General features: G+C 31.4%; 1 protein-coding gene across 1 annotated transcript in view; it reads right to left on the bottom strand.

Moving 5' to 3' along the window:
• The window catches only part of GABRG1 (gamma-aminobutyric acid type A receptor subunit gamma1), a 69319-nt gene that overhangs the window by 40446 nt on the left and 9825 nt on the right, over positions 1-19048 (bottom strand). Inside the window, exon 2 of the mRNA XM_057727804.1 lies at positions 12811-12959. Within this exon, the coding sequence (XP_057583787.1) occupies positions 12811-12959 (149 nt within the window). The remainder of the gene's footprint in view (positions 1-12810; positions 12960-19048) is intronic.

A 19048-nucleotide genomic window follows, 5' to 3' on the forward strand; every position in this document is an offset into this window, starting at 1 on the left:
GCTGACTTAGCAAATTGCTCCTGCTCCTATACCTGATCAGGGGAAAAGAAGGTTAGAAGGCAGTGGTGGGATTTAAAGAAAGAGAAGCAGTGGAGTATCTAAACACCCACTCTTTAGAATGTCTAGGATATTTTATTTTCTTGTTGGTACAATTCACATCAAAAGAGAATGACTGGACCAGAGACATCTTACCAGTTTTTAGGCCACCAGCAGCACATATCTCCAGACTAGATTGTTGATGAAAGGAGGTAAGGCAGGTGGAAGATATAGAGAAGCACCCAGATTCCCCAGGTCAAGAAAATGAGCAGCACAAAATGCCTATGAACAATGACATACAGCATTCCTAGCTTCCTACCTATATAAGAGTCATTATTTATACACTTGCCTCTCAAAGTGTACCAAAGGCTATTTAGTGTTAGCTACAAAAAAAAAAAAAAAAAAAAAAAAAAAAAACTAGCTAACGACACAAATTTCAACTGTACCCAGTTAAATGGACACATACAGCACTTCTCCTCTTATCTCCTGCATATTCCCATCACTAGAAACCTAGAAGAATTAAACAGATGGAATAAAAAGGCAGATCCTCCCCTTCTCACCCCAAGTCCCTGTCTAGTGGAACTTGTGTATCATGTGTCCTGGGAGAAGGATAGCTTTAAATCTATTAAAACTGTAAATTTTTAGATTAGGTCAAACTATTTAAACCACTGAAATTGTTTGAAAAGCTGTAGACTCTACCTGAAAAGTTGTTAAGAAATAAAAAAGAAAATTCAACATAAAGTAATTAAAGCTTTTACTAAAATTACAAAGCCTTTTAATGTTAATTCCCTATTAATTTCAGAAGTCCTCAGTAAATTGATTAAATTTACATCAATGAGGAAGAAAGATGTCACAAATTTTGGACAGAAAGGAATGGCTACAAATCATGTGAACAATTAAATAATTCATTATAATCTGAGATGCATAGATGTGAATGCTGCTATGCATGGTATAATTATCAAGGTACTTAGGACATGTTTCATCTAATGTATTAAACAATGTGATGTCACAGATGTATATAGCATTCAAAAGTCCAAATCTGGATCTGAAATAATATACGTAAAATGCTAAATTCATGAAAAAGAGCAACTGTCAAAATACTTACATATGAAATTAAAAGATTATACATGCTAGGTTCTGTTCAGAAAAATTCATTCAGTAAATATTAAGTGAACATAATTTATGTTTCAGGCATTGTTTTAATGAGAGATAGGGTGCTTTCTACTTTCAGGGAACTGACATTAATTGAAAGAAAAGAGAGTGTCAAATAATAGTGAAATATGATAAGTAAAATGGAAGTATATATTTCTGCTTCTTGTGATAAGTAATTGGCATCAATTTAATCATCCTAGTAAAAACAACTATAAATTTATTTAAATAAAACTATAAATTAATTTAACATAAGAATTGAGATTATTGAGGGGCCCACCCAGCAGTTAAGACAGTCAGGATTTGATGCAACACTTTCCTGGGAAGAATTTAAAATGCTCTTCATTAAAAATGACATGAACGCTGCACTATTCTTTGGCCACTTCTCCTTGGTGCATTTGCTGTGTCATTGCACAGCAACAGTGTCTAAACAAAATACAGTGGCTTAGAGCTTGTACCTGTCTCATTGGACTGGAGAGATAAAATTAGAGTGAAAGTCTGTCAAGACAGCTAGGACTTTCCAGGAATAAAGAAAACTACAGGGAATGCAGACTCTCTCTACAGGCAACTTTCCCTCAAGGCATTTACTAATTCTTACAATTGTGTATATGCACTACATGATGCTGAGAAAACAAATATACATCAGCTACTGAACTCTAAAATAATATGCAGAGATTTCAGCTATTTCAGAGATATCTGGGGCCACCAAGGAGGGAGAATCCTGGTACCATCCTTAGGCTATCAGTTGAGATATTTCAAATGTCTATGCCCTAGGAGAAAGGAAAGTTCTGCAAAAGTAAATACACCGATTTTGGTCAAATGAAGTTTGTTTTCCTTTACTGAGCCTGACTACCTAAACAAAATTAAATCGTCTCTAGAGGGAAGTAACACCATCTAGAATATCTATTATTTTTATTATTCCTTAGTGGCATTCAATAAAAAAATCAACAAACATTCCAAGAAACAGAAGCAAATCACCTTTAACTAAGAGATAAAACTTTTAAGAAATATTTTGAAAGTCACACACGTAATCAAGATATTGTGGTTATCAAAGACTTTAATATAACTATGGTAAATATACAAGAGAAAATAGATGAAAAGACGGCAAATTTAATAAAATACCTGAAAATGATCTAAAAATTATTAGTGTTTAAAAATGATTTTCAACAGAAATAATACAAGCCAGAAGATGGAGTAATGCTTACAAAATTTGGAAAGGCAATAACAGCCATCTGGTTTCTGTATACATTGAAAATATGATTCAAATAATGAAGGCAACACAAAAATATTTTCATATAAAAACTGAAATAATTTGCTGCCAGGAGACTTGCACCAAAAGAAATACTATAGGGTATATGTTTCTAAATGGAAATACAGTTTTGAAAAAAGGAAAGAATACTAGCTAGGGTAATTTCTTGGTAAGAGTTAATTGTTAAACATTTTAAAATAATAATAATAATAGTTTCTTTTTGGTATTTCAAAATATAGAATGAAAATATGTGGATGTAATAGCAAAAAAAATGGCTAGAGTTTATGTAGTAAATGGCTTGTGAGGTCCTTAAATTGTGCTAAAGTTACTAATGTATGATTCAATCTAATAAACAATGCATATTTTAATCACTAAAATTGATAAACAATTGTATGCATAAGATAATATAAAAATAAAATAAAATTATAACTAGATGATGAATCCAAAAGAGGTAAAGAATAGAGGAAAAATAAAATCTGTATAAAGTTGTTCCTGCAACAAAAGAGAGCAAGCCAATAATTTGGAAGTCATGTAATCCCTCACTCAGAAGAAAACAAGTGTATACCACCTACAACAACAAATCCATTCATAGTATCTGGGCTTTGCTGTAATTACATAAGAGAATATCATTGAACTAGGACTCTTGCAAAACATTCATAAACCACAAAAGAAATAGGAAAACAGAAAGGAAAACATCCACACCAAGTGGGTGAAGAAATAAGAAATCAGGATCCAATACAAATCAACTGTGGAAAATTCCCTCAAAAAAACATAAGCAGAAAAAAAAAACTGTAAGAAATATTTCAAACATTTATGTATATTCAAACAATTATTTGGGGATAAGAAAAATCCCCTTGAATCAGAAATTCAGAAACATAAAGAGGTGCCCTTCCCCCAACACACACACACACACACACACACACACACACACACACACGAAGAAATAAATGAGGAATTTATTGAACTTAGGAAAGAAATGGAAGACAAAATTACTAGATGAAAAAATGAATAAACTAAAAAAATGAATAATAAGCAGGGAAATTATCAAGAGACTATACAGGAGATAAAGAGAGAATTCAGAGAGAAAGACTGCAAGCAGAAAGCAAATAAAGTATGGTTAACATACCTGTAATTGGAGCTTAAAAAGAAAGCCAAAACAATGAAAAAGAACTAATATTCAATGTAATGCAAATAAATATACAAATATAAATAAGTAATATATAATGTAAATAAATAATCTATCCAGAGTTGAAAGAAAACCTGAAATTGCATTTTAAAAATATACATCAGTTACCTAGAAAAAAAATTACCCAAAATGAACAACTCTGAGACACATCTTAACAAAAGTATCCAATTGAAAGACAAAGAAAAATCCTTAAAGGTCTCAAAGTTAAATAAAAGGGAGATTAAATAAATCACTAGGGCAATAAAGTTGGATGGTATCAGATTTTCTCAAAAATAACAAACAAAAATGACACTACAACTCAACGTCAAAACAAACAAATCTAATTTAAAAACAGGCAGAGGACCTGAATAGATCTTTTACCAAAGAAGACATGCAGACACATGAAAAAATGTTCAACATGATCAATATCAGAGAAATACAAATCAAAACCACTTTGAGATATCACCTTATGTCTGCCAGAATGACCATCAAAATGACAAGAAATAACAAGTGTTGGTGAGGATGTGGAGAAAAAGAAGCCTTAGTGCGCTGTTGGTAGAAACGTAAATTGGTACAACCACTTTACAGGAAAACAGTATGCAGGGTCCTCAAAAAATTAAAAATAGTTCTTCTGTCCATTTTTTAATTGGGTTGTTCATTTGATGTTGAGCTGTATGAGCTGTTTCCATGTCGGATACTAACCCCTTATCAGTCAGATCATTTGCAAATATTTTTTCCCATTCAGTAGATTTTCATTTTGTTGCTGGTTCCCTTTGCTGTACAAAGTTTTTCGAGTTTAATTAGGCCCCATTTGTTTAGTTTTGCTTTTATTTCTTTTGTTTTAGGAAACAGATCAAAAAAATATTGCTATGATTTATGTGAAAGAGTGCCTATGTTTTCCTCTAGGAATTTTGTAGTTTCTGATCTTACATTTAGGCCTTTAACCCATTTTGAGGATGCTCAACATCGTTAATCCTCAGAGAAATACAAATCAAAATCACCATGAGATATCATCTTACACCTGTCAGAATGGCTATCATTGATAAGAACACAAGTGTTGCCGAGGATGTGGAGAAGAGGGAACCCTCATGCACTGTTGGTGGGAATGTAAATTGGTACAACCACTATGAAAAAAGCATGGAAGTTTCTCAAAAAACTAAAAATAGAACTACCATATGACCCAGCAATTCCATGCCTGGGTATTTATTTGAAAAAAACAAAAACATTAATTTGAAAGGATGCATGCACTCCAATACTCACAGCATGATTTACAATTTCCAAGATATGGGAGCAACCTATGTGTCCATCAACAAATGAATGGATAAAGAAGGTAGGATATATAGATGGCCAGATATACACAATGGAATACTACTCAGCCATAAAAAAGAATGACATTTTGCCATTTGCAGCAACATGGATGGACATGGAGGACATTATACTAAGTAAAATAAGTCAGAGAAAAACAAATACTGTATGATATCACTTATATGTGGAATCTAAAAAATACAACAAACTAATGAATGTAAGGAAAAAGAAGCAGACTCACAGATATAGAGAACAAACTAGTGATTACCAGTGGGAAGAGGAAAGAGGGGAGAGGTAATATAGGAGTAGGGCATTAAGAAGTACAAACTATTAAGTATGAAATAAACTACAAGAATATATTGTACAACACAGGGACTATAGCACATATTTTATAACAAACATAAATGGAGTGTAACCTTTAAAAATTGTGAATCACTGTATTGTGCACTTATACGATATTATACATGAACTATACTTCAATTTTAAAAATGTGTTCAGAAGGGTACCTTTTATTGAGAAAAGGAGGATAATAAGGACACACAAATTTGTCTTTCTAAATTAATTTAATCTGTTTTTGCATAAAGAAACTCTGCAAGGATAAACAAAAACTAATATAGAGTTACCTATAGAGAGCAGAGTGGGGAGAAATATAGAATACATCAGGATATGGGAGTAAGATTTCTCCACATATAACTTTTATATTGTTTTTACTTTCAAATTCTATAAACAGATTATCTATTTTAAAATATTGAGGTACAAACACTAAATGACAAAAAAAAATAAAAATAAAAATAGTACTACCATATGATCCAGCAATTTCACTTTTGGTTATTTACTCAAAGAAAATCCCAAACACCAATTTGAAAGAAAATATATGCACCACATTGTTCATGGCAGCATTGTTTACAATAGCCAAGATACAGAAGCAACCTAAGTGTCCACTGATAGATAAATGGATAAAGAAGACAGAGTGTGTGTATGTATATACACACAATGGACTATTACTCAGCCATTAAAAAAAATAAATCTTGCTATTTGCAACAACATAGGTAGATCTAGAGGGCATTATGCTAAGTGAAATAAGTCAAAAAAAGACAAAGGGAGTTTAATCTCACTTATATGTGTAATCTGAAAAGCAAACAAAAAAACCCAAAAGGAATATAGACTTATAGATACAGAGAACAAACAGGTGGTTGGCAGAAGGGAGAGTGGTGGGGGAGGGACAAAATAGGTGAAGGGGATTAAGAGGTACAAACCCACAGTGATAAAATAAATAAGCTATGGGTATATGATATAAAGCATTAGGAATATGATAAGTAATATTGTTATAATTTTTATGGGACCAGGCAGTTACTAGACTTCTCATGGTGATCATTTCATAATGTATAACAATGTCAAATCACAAAGTAGTACACTTGACATAATACTGTACATCAACTATATATATATATATATATTTAAGTGACACATAGCAAATCAACTTTGAAACAGTTTAATAAAAGAAAACTCAGTAAAAGAAAACCTGAACTGAGGATATTATGTGCAGCCAATGTGTATTTCAAGCACTGGGTCAATGGAAAAGATATATAAAAAGTTCTTGAAAAACCTGCAACAGTAAGAGACAACTGGGAATGGGAAAATGGCAGCAAAAAATAATAATGGTGAGTCTTTTAACATATATGGATGCACATGAAATACTAAAATAAAAATTGAGACAAGGGTGTGAAACTAATTTAAAATTTATATGTTGTTAAAAAGCAGAAAATATGCTAACTAAAAATAATAAAGCATAGGAGAGGAAAAGAAAAAAATAGAAAAAACTTGCTATTTCATGGATAATAGGTGGAGTCAAATGATACCAAAAACCATGTGATAACTGAAAGATCAAAGACTTTAAAAAGGGGACTAAGGCCATTAAGAAAGCTAAAAATACAAAGGTAAACTAGAATAAAAATATAAAACTTTCAAAACACTAAAATATGAGCATTATCAAAATGCAAATAATCTAATCTCATATAGAAACAGCAAATATGACTATAATATTAAAACAGAGTTGAGAAGAAACCTATCAGTCATACTCACAAATGTAACAGAATTAACTTATCTGTTAAAGGAAAAAGATATTTTCATTTTGGCTTACAAAACAAAACATAATGATATGGTGCATATAAGAGACATAGTGAAAACAAAGTGATTTACAGAAGCAAAAATTAATGGGAAGGACAAAAAGATATAGGCAAATGGAAATAGTAAGAAAACAGGGGTAGCAATATCTTGATACCAGATGAGGGAAAATGTAAGTCAAAAAGCCTTAAATGTGACAAATAAGGTCTCTTTTTTAATATTTAAAGCCATGAGTCATTATGAAGATATAACACAAAATATTTATACACCAAATAACAATGCAGCTACATTTATGAGGCAAAATCTATATGAGAAAAAGGGAAACAGAGATGATAATACACAAAAAATTGAAGAGGGAAAATAAATCATTAAATTTCCAGCTCAAAGAAAAGCAAAACAAAAGAAAATATAATGAAGGTTATAATAAAGACAAAGTAGAAATTACAAGGTAGTTAATAGCAAAACAGTAGAACTCATTCTTTAATAAATGGAAATTCTGAAAAAATCCACTTCTCTTAATTTTCTTGATCAGATAAAAGGGGGTAATAATACAAAATATAAAATAGGAAATAACAAATGGGAACTAAATATTGAAACAGAATAAGTTTTTTTTTTAATCCTAAGAAAATACTTTGAAGACTTCTTCGCAAATAAACTTGAAAACCTAAATAAAAGATATAGTTTTCCCAGGCAAATTACAGATTACCAAAATTCACCTTATTTGAGTAGAAAGCACAAACAGACCAATTTTCATAGGAAAACAAAGTGATTAAAGTGATTAACTATTTCCAAAAAGCACAAGACTTGGATGAATTTATAATGGAATTGTATCAAACTTCCAAAAGTCAGATGATGCTAATACCCTGATAAAGTGCTAGACCTTTGAGAATAAAGAAAAACAACTTTTCATGAAACAAATGTAAAGATGGCGAAAACAAATGAAGACAGTACTCCAAAATAAAATGGAAGATGAATATCACTTATAAATACAAATGCAAAATACTAAATAATATATTAGCAAGCAGAATCTAACACTTCATTAAGTATATAATATACCATGACCAAGAGGGCTTTGGTCCAGAATGCAAATTGTTTCAATTAATATTATACACAGTACTAATAGATTTAAAGAGGATAAAACTCAAAATTATTTCCAGAAATGTTGAAAAAGCCTTTGAAAAATTTCAATACCAATTTCTGATTTTAAAACTAAATCAAGCAAATGGAGGAATAAGTTCTTAATGTGAATATTCATATGAAGAAATACTAGAGTCATTTCCATAGAACTAGAATAAAGCAGTTACCCACTATCTCCACTACTATTCATTATTATACTAGACATATTAGACAATGAGACATCATAATGCTTTTAGACAAGAGAATTCGATTATTTACATATGAGTTGGTAAAGAAAATATAATTTTTATATATGGTATGATAGCATATTTTGAAAACAAATGATGCTTAAACTAACAAAAAAATTCATAAGGTAGCAGGAAGGTAGTAAGATATAAAATGAACATTAATAAGTCAATGACATTGATATACAAAACCAATAATCAGGTAGAGAACATTAATAAGTCAATGACATTGATATACAAAACCAATAATCAGGTAGAGGACATTGAGAAACTATCACTTACAGGAGAGAAAAATAAATACTTAGGATTTAGTTTAAAATGTGAAAAATCTATGAGGAAATCTTAAAACATACCAGAGAGATACAAAATAATCATGAATATTTAGAAAGACAGCCCATGTTCCCATATTAGATGATTCAACGTTATTAGATGCTAGTTCTCCCAAAGTTAATTTATAAATTGAACACAATCCCAATAAAAATACCAACAGTTCTTTTTCAAATGGAACTAAACTTATTGATAATAAAGCTCATATTTTTTTTTAAATAACATGCAATATCCAGGAAAACTGAAAAGGAAAAACAAAACAAAATGAAAATATGAGGTGGGAGCAGCTTTATAAAATATTAATACTAAATTTTTTAGTTTCAAAATACTATTGAATCACTACTGTTAATATAGTGTGGTAGCAAATAAATAGAAAAACAAATGAGAGAATGGACTAGAAAGGTCATAAATAACCAAAGTACATAAGTAAATGCAATATATGATAAAGTTGACATCTCAAATAACAGAAGCAAAGATTGACTTTTTAATAAATCATGCTGAGTCAACAGAAAAGCCATTTGAAAAAGATAAAAATTAGATTCATAGTTTTCACCATACACGGGAATAAAATTCAAAAGAAATAAAACAATATAAATGTTAAAAGTAAGCATGGATGAATTCCATTCAACTGGAATATAACCAGTAACACTGAAACCAAACTGTTAAAAAATGGATAACATAACCACACTGAATGGGGATAGGGAAGAAAAGAACTAAGCTAAGTAACTTTGCAGAACAGTATTTTGATTACATACTGCAAAGATAAAGGCAAGATAATTGTACATGAATATTTTATTCTAGTTAATTTTTATAGATGTGTTAATATTATAGAATTACTTTACGCATTTACTGGAATTGAACAAATAAGAAAATGTACTATGGGTAAATGAGAGCCAGGTGTCTCCCTGTTGGAAAAAGAAGTCACAAACAAGGAAAAGGGAAAGGTTAGAATGAACCCTTTGGTCTTTGGTTCAGAATCAAGGCTGTCAGTATCGACTCCTGATTTACAATACATATACACAGGGATACACATAGAAATGTAGATGCCTGTGAATGTGTGGGTAGAACATATATTTTCTCCTTCTGCCCAATGAGAAGGTCATGAAGCAATGACACGCAATCTTAACAAATACATGTAGTACTCACATCTTGGTTTCTAAATACCATTCTACAAAAAGAGGAACCAGGGTTCTTGGAGAAATGATGAATTCCATTGCTGGATTAAGAGGAGCCTGGAAAATCTTATATGCTAGAAAGTAAGGATATGCTCAGAAAATGATGGAAACATGAAAGGACAGAAAAGTAAAATTATAGGACATACCAGTGGCCAAATTTTTATTTTGAGCAATAAAATAAATAACGATGGTAAAGGATAATAAGCTATAAGATAAAACATGTATCTAGAGGTCTACACGAGTAAATAAGTGAATAGATAAACAATTGGACAAGTCACAGATCCTCCTTACTGCAGCATTACAATTAATTTGTGTAGAAGGAATGGTGATAATATTGAGTTATCACTTGGCAAACAGCACTGTAATACTCTTGCAGGTAAGAATAGAGAGCAGAGGAATGGACAAAAGTGTGCTGAGAAATATTTCCATATTTCTCTCCAGCACAGTATCTCCTCACAACATATTTATTAATCAAAAAAAGAAAGATAATAACTTCACAGTGAAGAAACGTGGAAGAAACCACAACCAAACTTAACATCACCACTAATAAGATATATAAACATCACATACCTCCTAACACAATACACTAAAATAGCAAAATATCACTTTTGTGGTGTTCTTGGCAAAAATGCTTAAACACGGCCCAATAATCAGACAAACTGAGGGGCATTCCACCGGCCAGTATACTTTAAAATGATCAAGTTCATGAAACAAACAGGAAAACTGATAAACTATACCAGACTGGAGGCAAGTATGGAGACATGAGAACAATGTGTGATCTTGATTGGGGTTCTGAACCAGAAAAAAAGGACATTAGTGAGGTATCTGCCATAATTTGAATAAGGTCTGTAGATTAGTTAATAGTATTGTACCAATATTAACTTATTGATTTAGGTAATGGTTTTATGATTATGTAAATATTGACATTATGTCTGCAAGGTTTATGGGAATTCATGGATAGATACTATTTTATTGTCTAAATTTTATTTTGAAAAAATAATTAAAATAATCTAGGAAAACAGAAAATTAAATACATGGAAAATACATTAACAATAAACAAAATGGTGTAAAATAATAAAATTTAAGAAAATTTTCAACAAAGAAATTTGACAAAGCTAAAATTCGATTTTATGACAAATTAATAAAAATTTTAAAGTCCTTCAAGATTGATTCATAAATGAAAGAATAGATTATTAATATCAGGAATGACAAAGGAGAAAAACCTGAGATCCTAAAGACATTAAAAATATCACAAAAGATGTTATTGAACAATTTAACACAAGTAAATTTTAAAATTTAAATTCCTTGAAAACTAACCAAAACTGAGTAATAAAAGTAATGGAACTGCTAAACATTTTTCCTAAAATGCAAACTCTAGTCCAACATGACTTCACCAAGTAATTCTTCCAAATATTGAAGGGAGAAATAGTATCCATTTTAGATAACTCAGAGATGAAAAGAGATGGAAAATGTAATTCATTTGTAGCTGCTAGCATAATACTGACTCCAAAACTGAAAAAGACATTACAGAAAGTAAAATCACTGGTTAATACCCTTCATAAAATTCCAAAACTAAATATATCAATTTGAGTCTAGTGATATTTTAAAAATATTACCATATCACAATCAAGTGACATTTATTACAGACATGTAAATTTTAAGTTTTAAAAATCAGCCAAAGTTAATTATAGAAAAAAGTAAGTAAAATAAAGGGTAAACTATGGTCAATATGATTGTTTCAATAGATGCACAGAAATTATCTGGATCACTAGGGAGGAAAAAAGAACCCTAGAAAAATAAGAAGAGAAAGGAACTACAAAGAGCATCTTAAAAAAAAAGAAGCTTACAGCAAACATCATAATTAATAGTGAAACATAGACTGCTTTCCCTGGTATTGGGAACAAACTAGGACTATTCAACATTGATCTCTAATCTTAGTGCAATATGTCACAAAAAAAAGTATAAATTTGAAAATTAATTAGAATATTCTTTATATGCAAAATAAACACTATTGGCAAAGTAGTCATTGTTGGTAATAATCATTACTCTCTATGTTTATAGAAAAATCTAGATTAATATAAAAATAAATAAAGTTGATAAATTTAGCAAGGCTACTGAAGACAGAGTAGATTAGCAAAATATCTATTGTAGTTCTATACGCTACTAAAAACTTGGAAAGTAAATTTTAAAAAAGTCTATTTATACTTACATTAACACTCCAAATATAGATAATTAAATCTAGTGAAATATATTCAGCTCTTCTTTACAGAAGACATTAATAAAAAATTGAACACGTGTGGAAGAATATAAAATGATCATGAATTTGGTACGGTAAAAATGCAGTGTGGTAAACATTTCACTTTTCCTACATTGGTCACAGATTTAATGCAATCCCAATAAAAATCTTGGCTGATTTATATTTGGTTTTAAAGTGTCACACTGGGACACTTAGATATTATTTAAGTTATAAAAGGTATATGCAAATACTCAGAACCAAGAATAACAATTTTGACAAAGGAGAACAAAGTTGGGTTACCTACACTAAATACGCTCTCAAAGCTTATAATTCTACCTTAACTAAAACAGTGCAGCACTGCACAAAATTGGAACTCCTACATACCTTTCAAATATTCCCTTTTATGAAATATCTCTTAGTTTTTCAGGCAGTTTTATCAAAACTTTGCTGTTGCACCCTTTGTTGTAGCAATTGCAAAATAATCTCATCAAAAATGTTTAGATGTCTTTCTTCTCACATCGAAATGTGAACTTTTCAAAGCAGTACCATTCCCACTAATGATTGTCAAGCTCCCAGTCTCTAAAACACATCAGACACTCAAAGAATATGAAATATGATAAAATAACATCAATACATGTGGCTTTCATAGTCACCAAAATCCCAGAATGATCACTCGACCTTACCTCCTATATCTGGGCGAAGTTTATTGTCATATCCTCGAAGCAGGGAGTTAAGAATTTGTGTTATATCTCCTTCATGAATCTTTGGTGCTAGGACCCAAGTTTTGTTCACTGTTAAATCCTCATCATCTTCATCATCTGCTTTATCAACACTAAAGAATTCAAAGAAAAAACTGTATGATGGAAAGTTCACTCAAGTAGTGTATTTTTCAAAGTAGTTTAAGATAATTCTAATTGTATAAGGGAGTAATGAGGGGAAAAAACATTAGAAATATTTGACATTCAATAAGACTAACACCTTCATCATATGAACTGGCCTGTTTTAATAATACTCAAAAATGAAGACTTAAGTACAAGGAAAAAATCATATAATATTAATATAATAATATAAATTTTTGCTACCCCCACAACTGTCATTTAAGGCCACAGAGATTACGCACTGCTAATGTGAGTAGTGGCCCTAGATTTGTGCAGCACATAATCTGCACAACCATATGTAGTAACTCTAAACCACCACACCCTAACATAAAAATTAAAAGGTAAATAAATACAGGAAAAGTTGTAATACTTAGTCTGGTAAAATGTATTTTAAAATGCATGTGTAGAAAAGAAGACTTACGGAAAGATGAGTGAAGAAGGGTTCAAAGAAAAAAGGAAAAAGTATTGAACACACCTATGTTTCTTCCTTTTAAGTTAGAAGAACCCAGACCCCAGACATCTATTCCAAGAACTTTGTCAAAGATTGTCTTACCAAATCATGAGTGGATGACTCACTATCATCTATCATCTATCTATCATCTATCCATCATCTATCTATCTATCTATCTATCATCTATCTATCTATATCTATCTAGCTAGTATGATTATCACAGTTTAGGACTAGAAGTTAGACTTTAGGGATCACACAACCCACTGCCTTTATTTTGTAAATGAGGAAACTGAAGTCAGTAGGGAACCATTCAAAGCGCAAACTCACTTATTTTCAAAACTTCCTGCTACATCTGTGTGTTAAACAAGCATAAAGTTTCAGCTTGCTTATGAATTGTGGTAGAAACATGTAGTAATATAGATATTCATCTATAATTCACCAAAAGTAATAAACTACTCTGTTTATTACCCTTAAGTAACCCCATCTTCATTTGAGTGAGGTTTGCCTAGACTTACATCCAACTTTAGTAAATCTTAGTCCCCCACTGAAAAATATATATAAACTTTTATACTGGTAAAATCAGGTAAATCTATAATGTATTTATTTACATATATTTCAGAGGTGGGCTTTCCTCCCACAATAGATATTCAAATTTATCTTAATAGCCTTAGTTGATATTTCTACACTATTCGAGATCTCTTTTGCTGTGAACCTAAACATCTTGGCTAATGCAGCCCTCAACCCCTTTATCCTTTAATTTTTTTCAGTTTTACTGAGATATAATTGACATATAACATTGTATATGTTTAAGGCGTACAACACATGATTTGATCTATGTATATACAACAAGTGATTTGATCTATGTATATACAGCGAAGTGATTATCAAAAGTTTAGTTAACATCCACCCTCTTTATCCTTTTAAAGAGTATAAATTAACACTGTAAATTAAAACTTAACCTTTATGTATTTGTACCTCATTATATTTTTACAATAATTGTATTGATAGTTATTAACGGATAGTTAATGGACAATGGAGTGCATTATTCTCAATATTTCTCCTCTTCTTCCTGTCAGAGAATTATTCTTTTCACTCCACTGACTTCTAATTTGGTCGTGTGACCTGAAATACTCCTTTCTGCAACGCATCCCTGTCCCATTAAACTCAGGTTTGGCACTGCAGTTTGCTTTGGCTAATGGAATACATGTAACATGCATCACTACCAAGAAGGAGATTTATTGTCAGTGCATGGTTCACCATATCTCTCTGTCCTTCTGTCAGAAGACCAGCCATGCTCAGACAGAGGCTAGTACTCCATGACTTCACTTTCAGGGTGAAAGGAACATGAACAGAGCCACAGGTGACCTACAATGGACATGTAGCCTGAATGAGAAATAAACATTTAGAGCCACTGAGATTTGGGGGTAGTTTATTACTACAGTATACAAATTTTATCCCTATGTAAACTCCTGGGTACATTTAGTTCACAGATTTTTAATGAAGTGCTCATTTATATTCATTATTTTGCTGAATTTAACTTCAAAAATATATACTACTGAAATATAGTTATATGATTTCCTTTAAATAATTTATTTTCTCTCAATTAAATATATACATACATACAGATATACATTCATTTATAAACTAAAGCATTAAAAGTACTGAGGTATTAAGAATCCCTGCTCTTGTGTCTTCTAGGAAAATTTTATCTAATTTGAACTGCTGAGAAGTTGTCAACAACCAAAATTTAGGGCATCCATCTAGCTTTAAATCACAGTTTTATAAAATAAAACATCTGATGGATAGAGGCAGACCACTGCACATATAAGAATTTGGTTTTTCTTTGAAATACAATTGTAGTCAAATGGAAGTTCCCAGAAAAAATTGTTTTTCCTATTTTTTAGGGTAGTAACATCTTGATAATCTGAAAAGCATAAGCTCATATTGATTTACATTCTTTCCCAGCTATCTCAGAGGTAATATGAAAATTGACCTCAATGACATTACAAAGTAACTTTCCTCATTTTTGGCAATAACAGAAAGGAAATTTCATTGTAGTTAATTTTCTTCATTTTTCCTCCACACTGTCTAAATTACCTTCAGAACATTCATTAACTACCTGAATGTTATATTGGTATTATTTTGGTAATTAAAAAATACTTCTCATAATTTTAAAGATAGTTTATATAGCATATCTGATGTTTCACTATCTCAAATAGACTGGAAGATTTTGTAATATGTACCTATGTTGAGTGAACATTCATTTGGAGGAAACGAGTATTATTTTCTTAGGTAATACTCTGGGAATTTGCAGACTTTTGCAAGCACTTCTCTTAAATAATCAGAATAAACATAATTTTATCATTATTGGAAATACATATACTCCTAAATATATAATTTTTCTAATTGTTTATTTTGATGATTGATGTTTTTATTGTTCTAATCAGCTGCTGACTGCCTATAATTCAGCATTAAGTTCCTACCATGTTTCAGGAACCATGTCCTAGGTTCTTTCCATATTAAGGTATGTCATTTAATCCAGAGTAATCCCATGAAATAAACATTACTATTCCTATTTTACAAATTAGAAAAAATAAACTTATAGAATTTCCAGGCCCCACACTATTAAATAATAGAGCTAGGATCTGAAACAAGATTGAATTTAACTTGAAGACTCATTTTCTCTTTGAAGTTTCCATGGTATCTTATCTTTGTTAAACAATCCAGGGTAGTTAGATTTTGAGTTTTCTAATTTATAAGAAAACAACATTTATGGTACATAGTTAGTAAGTACATTTGGGTTATGCATGGGTAGGATGTTTAGTCTCTGCCTTTGAGTTCTGAGAAGTTAGAATAATAATTTCAAGGAATCGCACATACTCTCTCTGATGAAAAAGACTTTCTAAAGTGTGTGCTCAATCTTCAGTCCAATGCTTTAATTCATCTATAGAGGAAATACCATGTACTGCAAATATGCTAATTGCTGAAAACAAAAAGATAAGTAAATTGTATTCCTGATCTAGATGATCTTATTTTCTAATGAAGGAGAAAACTATTCAAATGATACAGAAAACCATCATATACAAAGATGCTTATCACAGTGTTATCTATAGTAGCACAAATTTTAAACGATAAGAGCAGGTTTAGGTAAAGTATTATATGTCCATATGGTGTAACTGATGCATCCACTCAATTGGTGATTGTGAAGAGTCTGTAAAAATATTAAATTATTTTCATAATTTAATGTTCTATGCAAAGCAACATATAATAATTTTCCTTGATCAAAACCTAGGTATAGAATGGCTAAAGAGTTAACAGGAAAGCAGTATAATGAATATACTAAGTAGTCTATGCTAGTAGAGCTATAGAAATTTTAATTTTTTCTGCATATTAATAGTATACTACAATTTTTCTGCATAATTTTGTAATATAAATATATGAAAAGGAGTTAATTTGACATTAATGCCTACCTAAAAATGAACTGCCTCTTCCTATATACCAGATAGTGCCCTGAAATAAATTTCTAATCATAAAAAGCAACTAATTAAATTGAGCTTTTTATAGAGACAAGTAGAGCTTTATATTCTGCCAAGAAAATGAAATTGGCAGCCCTAAAAAGTTGCCATTCGATTCTCCTGGGGTGAGAACATGGTTGACTGACAGCCCAGCTGCCAGCCCTTTGGACCAGCGCTGCGTCTGCACCAGATCCAAGCTTTCCCAGTCTCCTTTCCGGCAATAACTGAGCATTGTGGCAATGGCAGTACAGACCCCTTCCTGCAAGACTAGGGCATTTCTAAAGGGCAGCTTGTGTTGGCTGAATCCTGCTGGCCTGGCCAAAGCTTGTTTAGATGGGGTCTCTAGTCTGAGACTCTTTTGACCCAAACAGCCTCTTTGACTTATACTTTCACAGGGGTCAGATCGCCATTATTACCTGAAGGCTCTCTCTGCTTACTTCCACTTCCTCTCATTTACCCTGCACAGGCATTGCTCTCAAAAATCTCTTACATGTCTAATTCCAGCTTGGCACCTGCTTCTCTGAGGCTTTTGCTTCTCATATTCTTTAACTGACACTTGTAACTTGTTACTAAAGAAAGTTTTTGAGTCACCTGTATCAGTGTTGGTTTTTTCTTTTTTGTCTTACTAAGTTATTTTAGTACACTGGCAAATCTATCTGATTACATAGTAAACTATTATATGTAAAAAGTACTTTAATGATTGTATTACTCTTCTTAATATAACAAGCAAAAGTTTTAAACTAATGATAACTAAGAGATAGGGTAAGCGAAGGCAAGATATGCTAAGCCTTATAACTATGAGGAGGATTCATCTTTATAGCTAGGAAAAAAGTAATATATGTCTATGACAAGTCAGTCAATCAATATAAACTGTTTTTCATACATATGGTAAATATTCATCAAGATTTTCCCAGAACAATCTTGATTTACACCTGTTGTTCTAGAATAACTATTGGGTTGGCCAAAAAGCTCATTCAGTTGTTTCTGTAAGATGGTTCTAGTAGCATTTAGTTGTCTTTAACTTCATTTGAAACAATTTTGTTAGATTGTATTGTGACAGCTGTCATATCAGTGCTCATTTAAAAAAAACATCAAAATTGATGAATTTTTGTGTAGCCATTTTAATGTTGATGAAAGAAAAAAGCGACATTTTTGGCATATTATGCTTTATTATTTAAAGAAAGCTAAAAACACAACTGAAATGGAAAAAAAAAATTTGTGCAGTGTATGGCTGATGGAACATGTCAAAAATGGTTTGTGAAGTTTTGTGCTGGAGGTTTCTCGCTGGATGATGCTCCATGGTCGGGTAGAGAGTTGAATTTGATAGCAATCAAATCAAGACATTAATTGAGAACAATCAATGGTATACCACGCAGCAGATAGCTGACATACTCAAAATATCCAAATCAAGCATTGAAAATCATTTGCACCAGCTTGGTTATGTTAATAGCTTTGATGTTTGGGTTCCACATAAGCAAAAAAAAAAAAAAAAAAAAAACTTTCTTGACCATATTTCTGCATGCAATTCTCTACTTATATGTAAGGAAAATGCTCTATTTTTAAGACAAATTGTGACAGGCAATGAAAAGTGGATACTGTACAATAATGTGGAACAGAATAGATCATGGGGCAAGTGAAATGAACCACCACCAACCACACCAATGGCTGGTTTTCATCCAAAGAAAGTGATGTTGTGTATTTGGTGGGATTGGAAGGAAGTCCTCTATTACGAGCTCCTTCTGGAAAACCAAATGATTAATTCCGACAAGTACTGCGCCCAATTAGATCAACTGAAAGCAGCACTCAAGGAAAAGCATCTGGAATTAACAGAAAATGTGTAATCTTCCATTAGGATACCGCAAGATCACATGTTTCTTTGATGACCAGGCAAAAACTGTTACAGCTTGGCTGGGAAGTTCTGATTCATCTTCCATATTCACCAGACATTGTACCATTGGATTTCCATTTATTTCAGTCTTTACAAAATTCTCTTAATGGGAAAAGATTTCAATTACTGGAAGACTGTAAAGGTACTTGGGACAGTTCTTTGCTCAAAAAGATAAATAGCTTTGGGAAG

Source organism: Hippopotamus amphibius, chromosome 3, assembly GCF_030028045.1.
Source record: "Hippopotamus amphibius kiboko isolate mHipAmp2 chromosome 3, mHipAmp2.hap2, whole genome shotgun sequence".
Classification (NCBI taxonomy): domain Eukaryota; kingdom Metazoa; phylum Chordata; class Mammalia; order Artiodactyla; family Hippopotamidae; genus Hippopotamus; species Hippopotamus amphibius.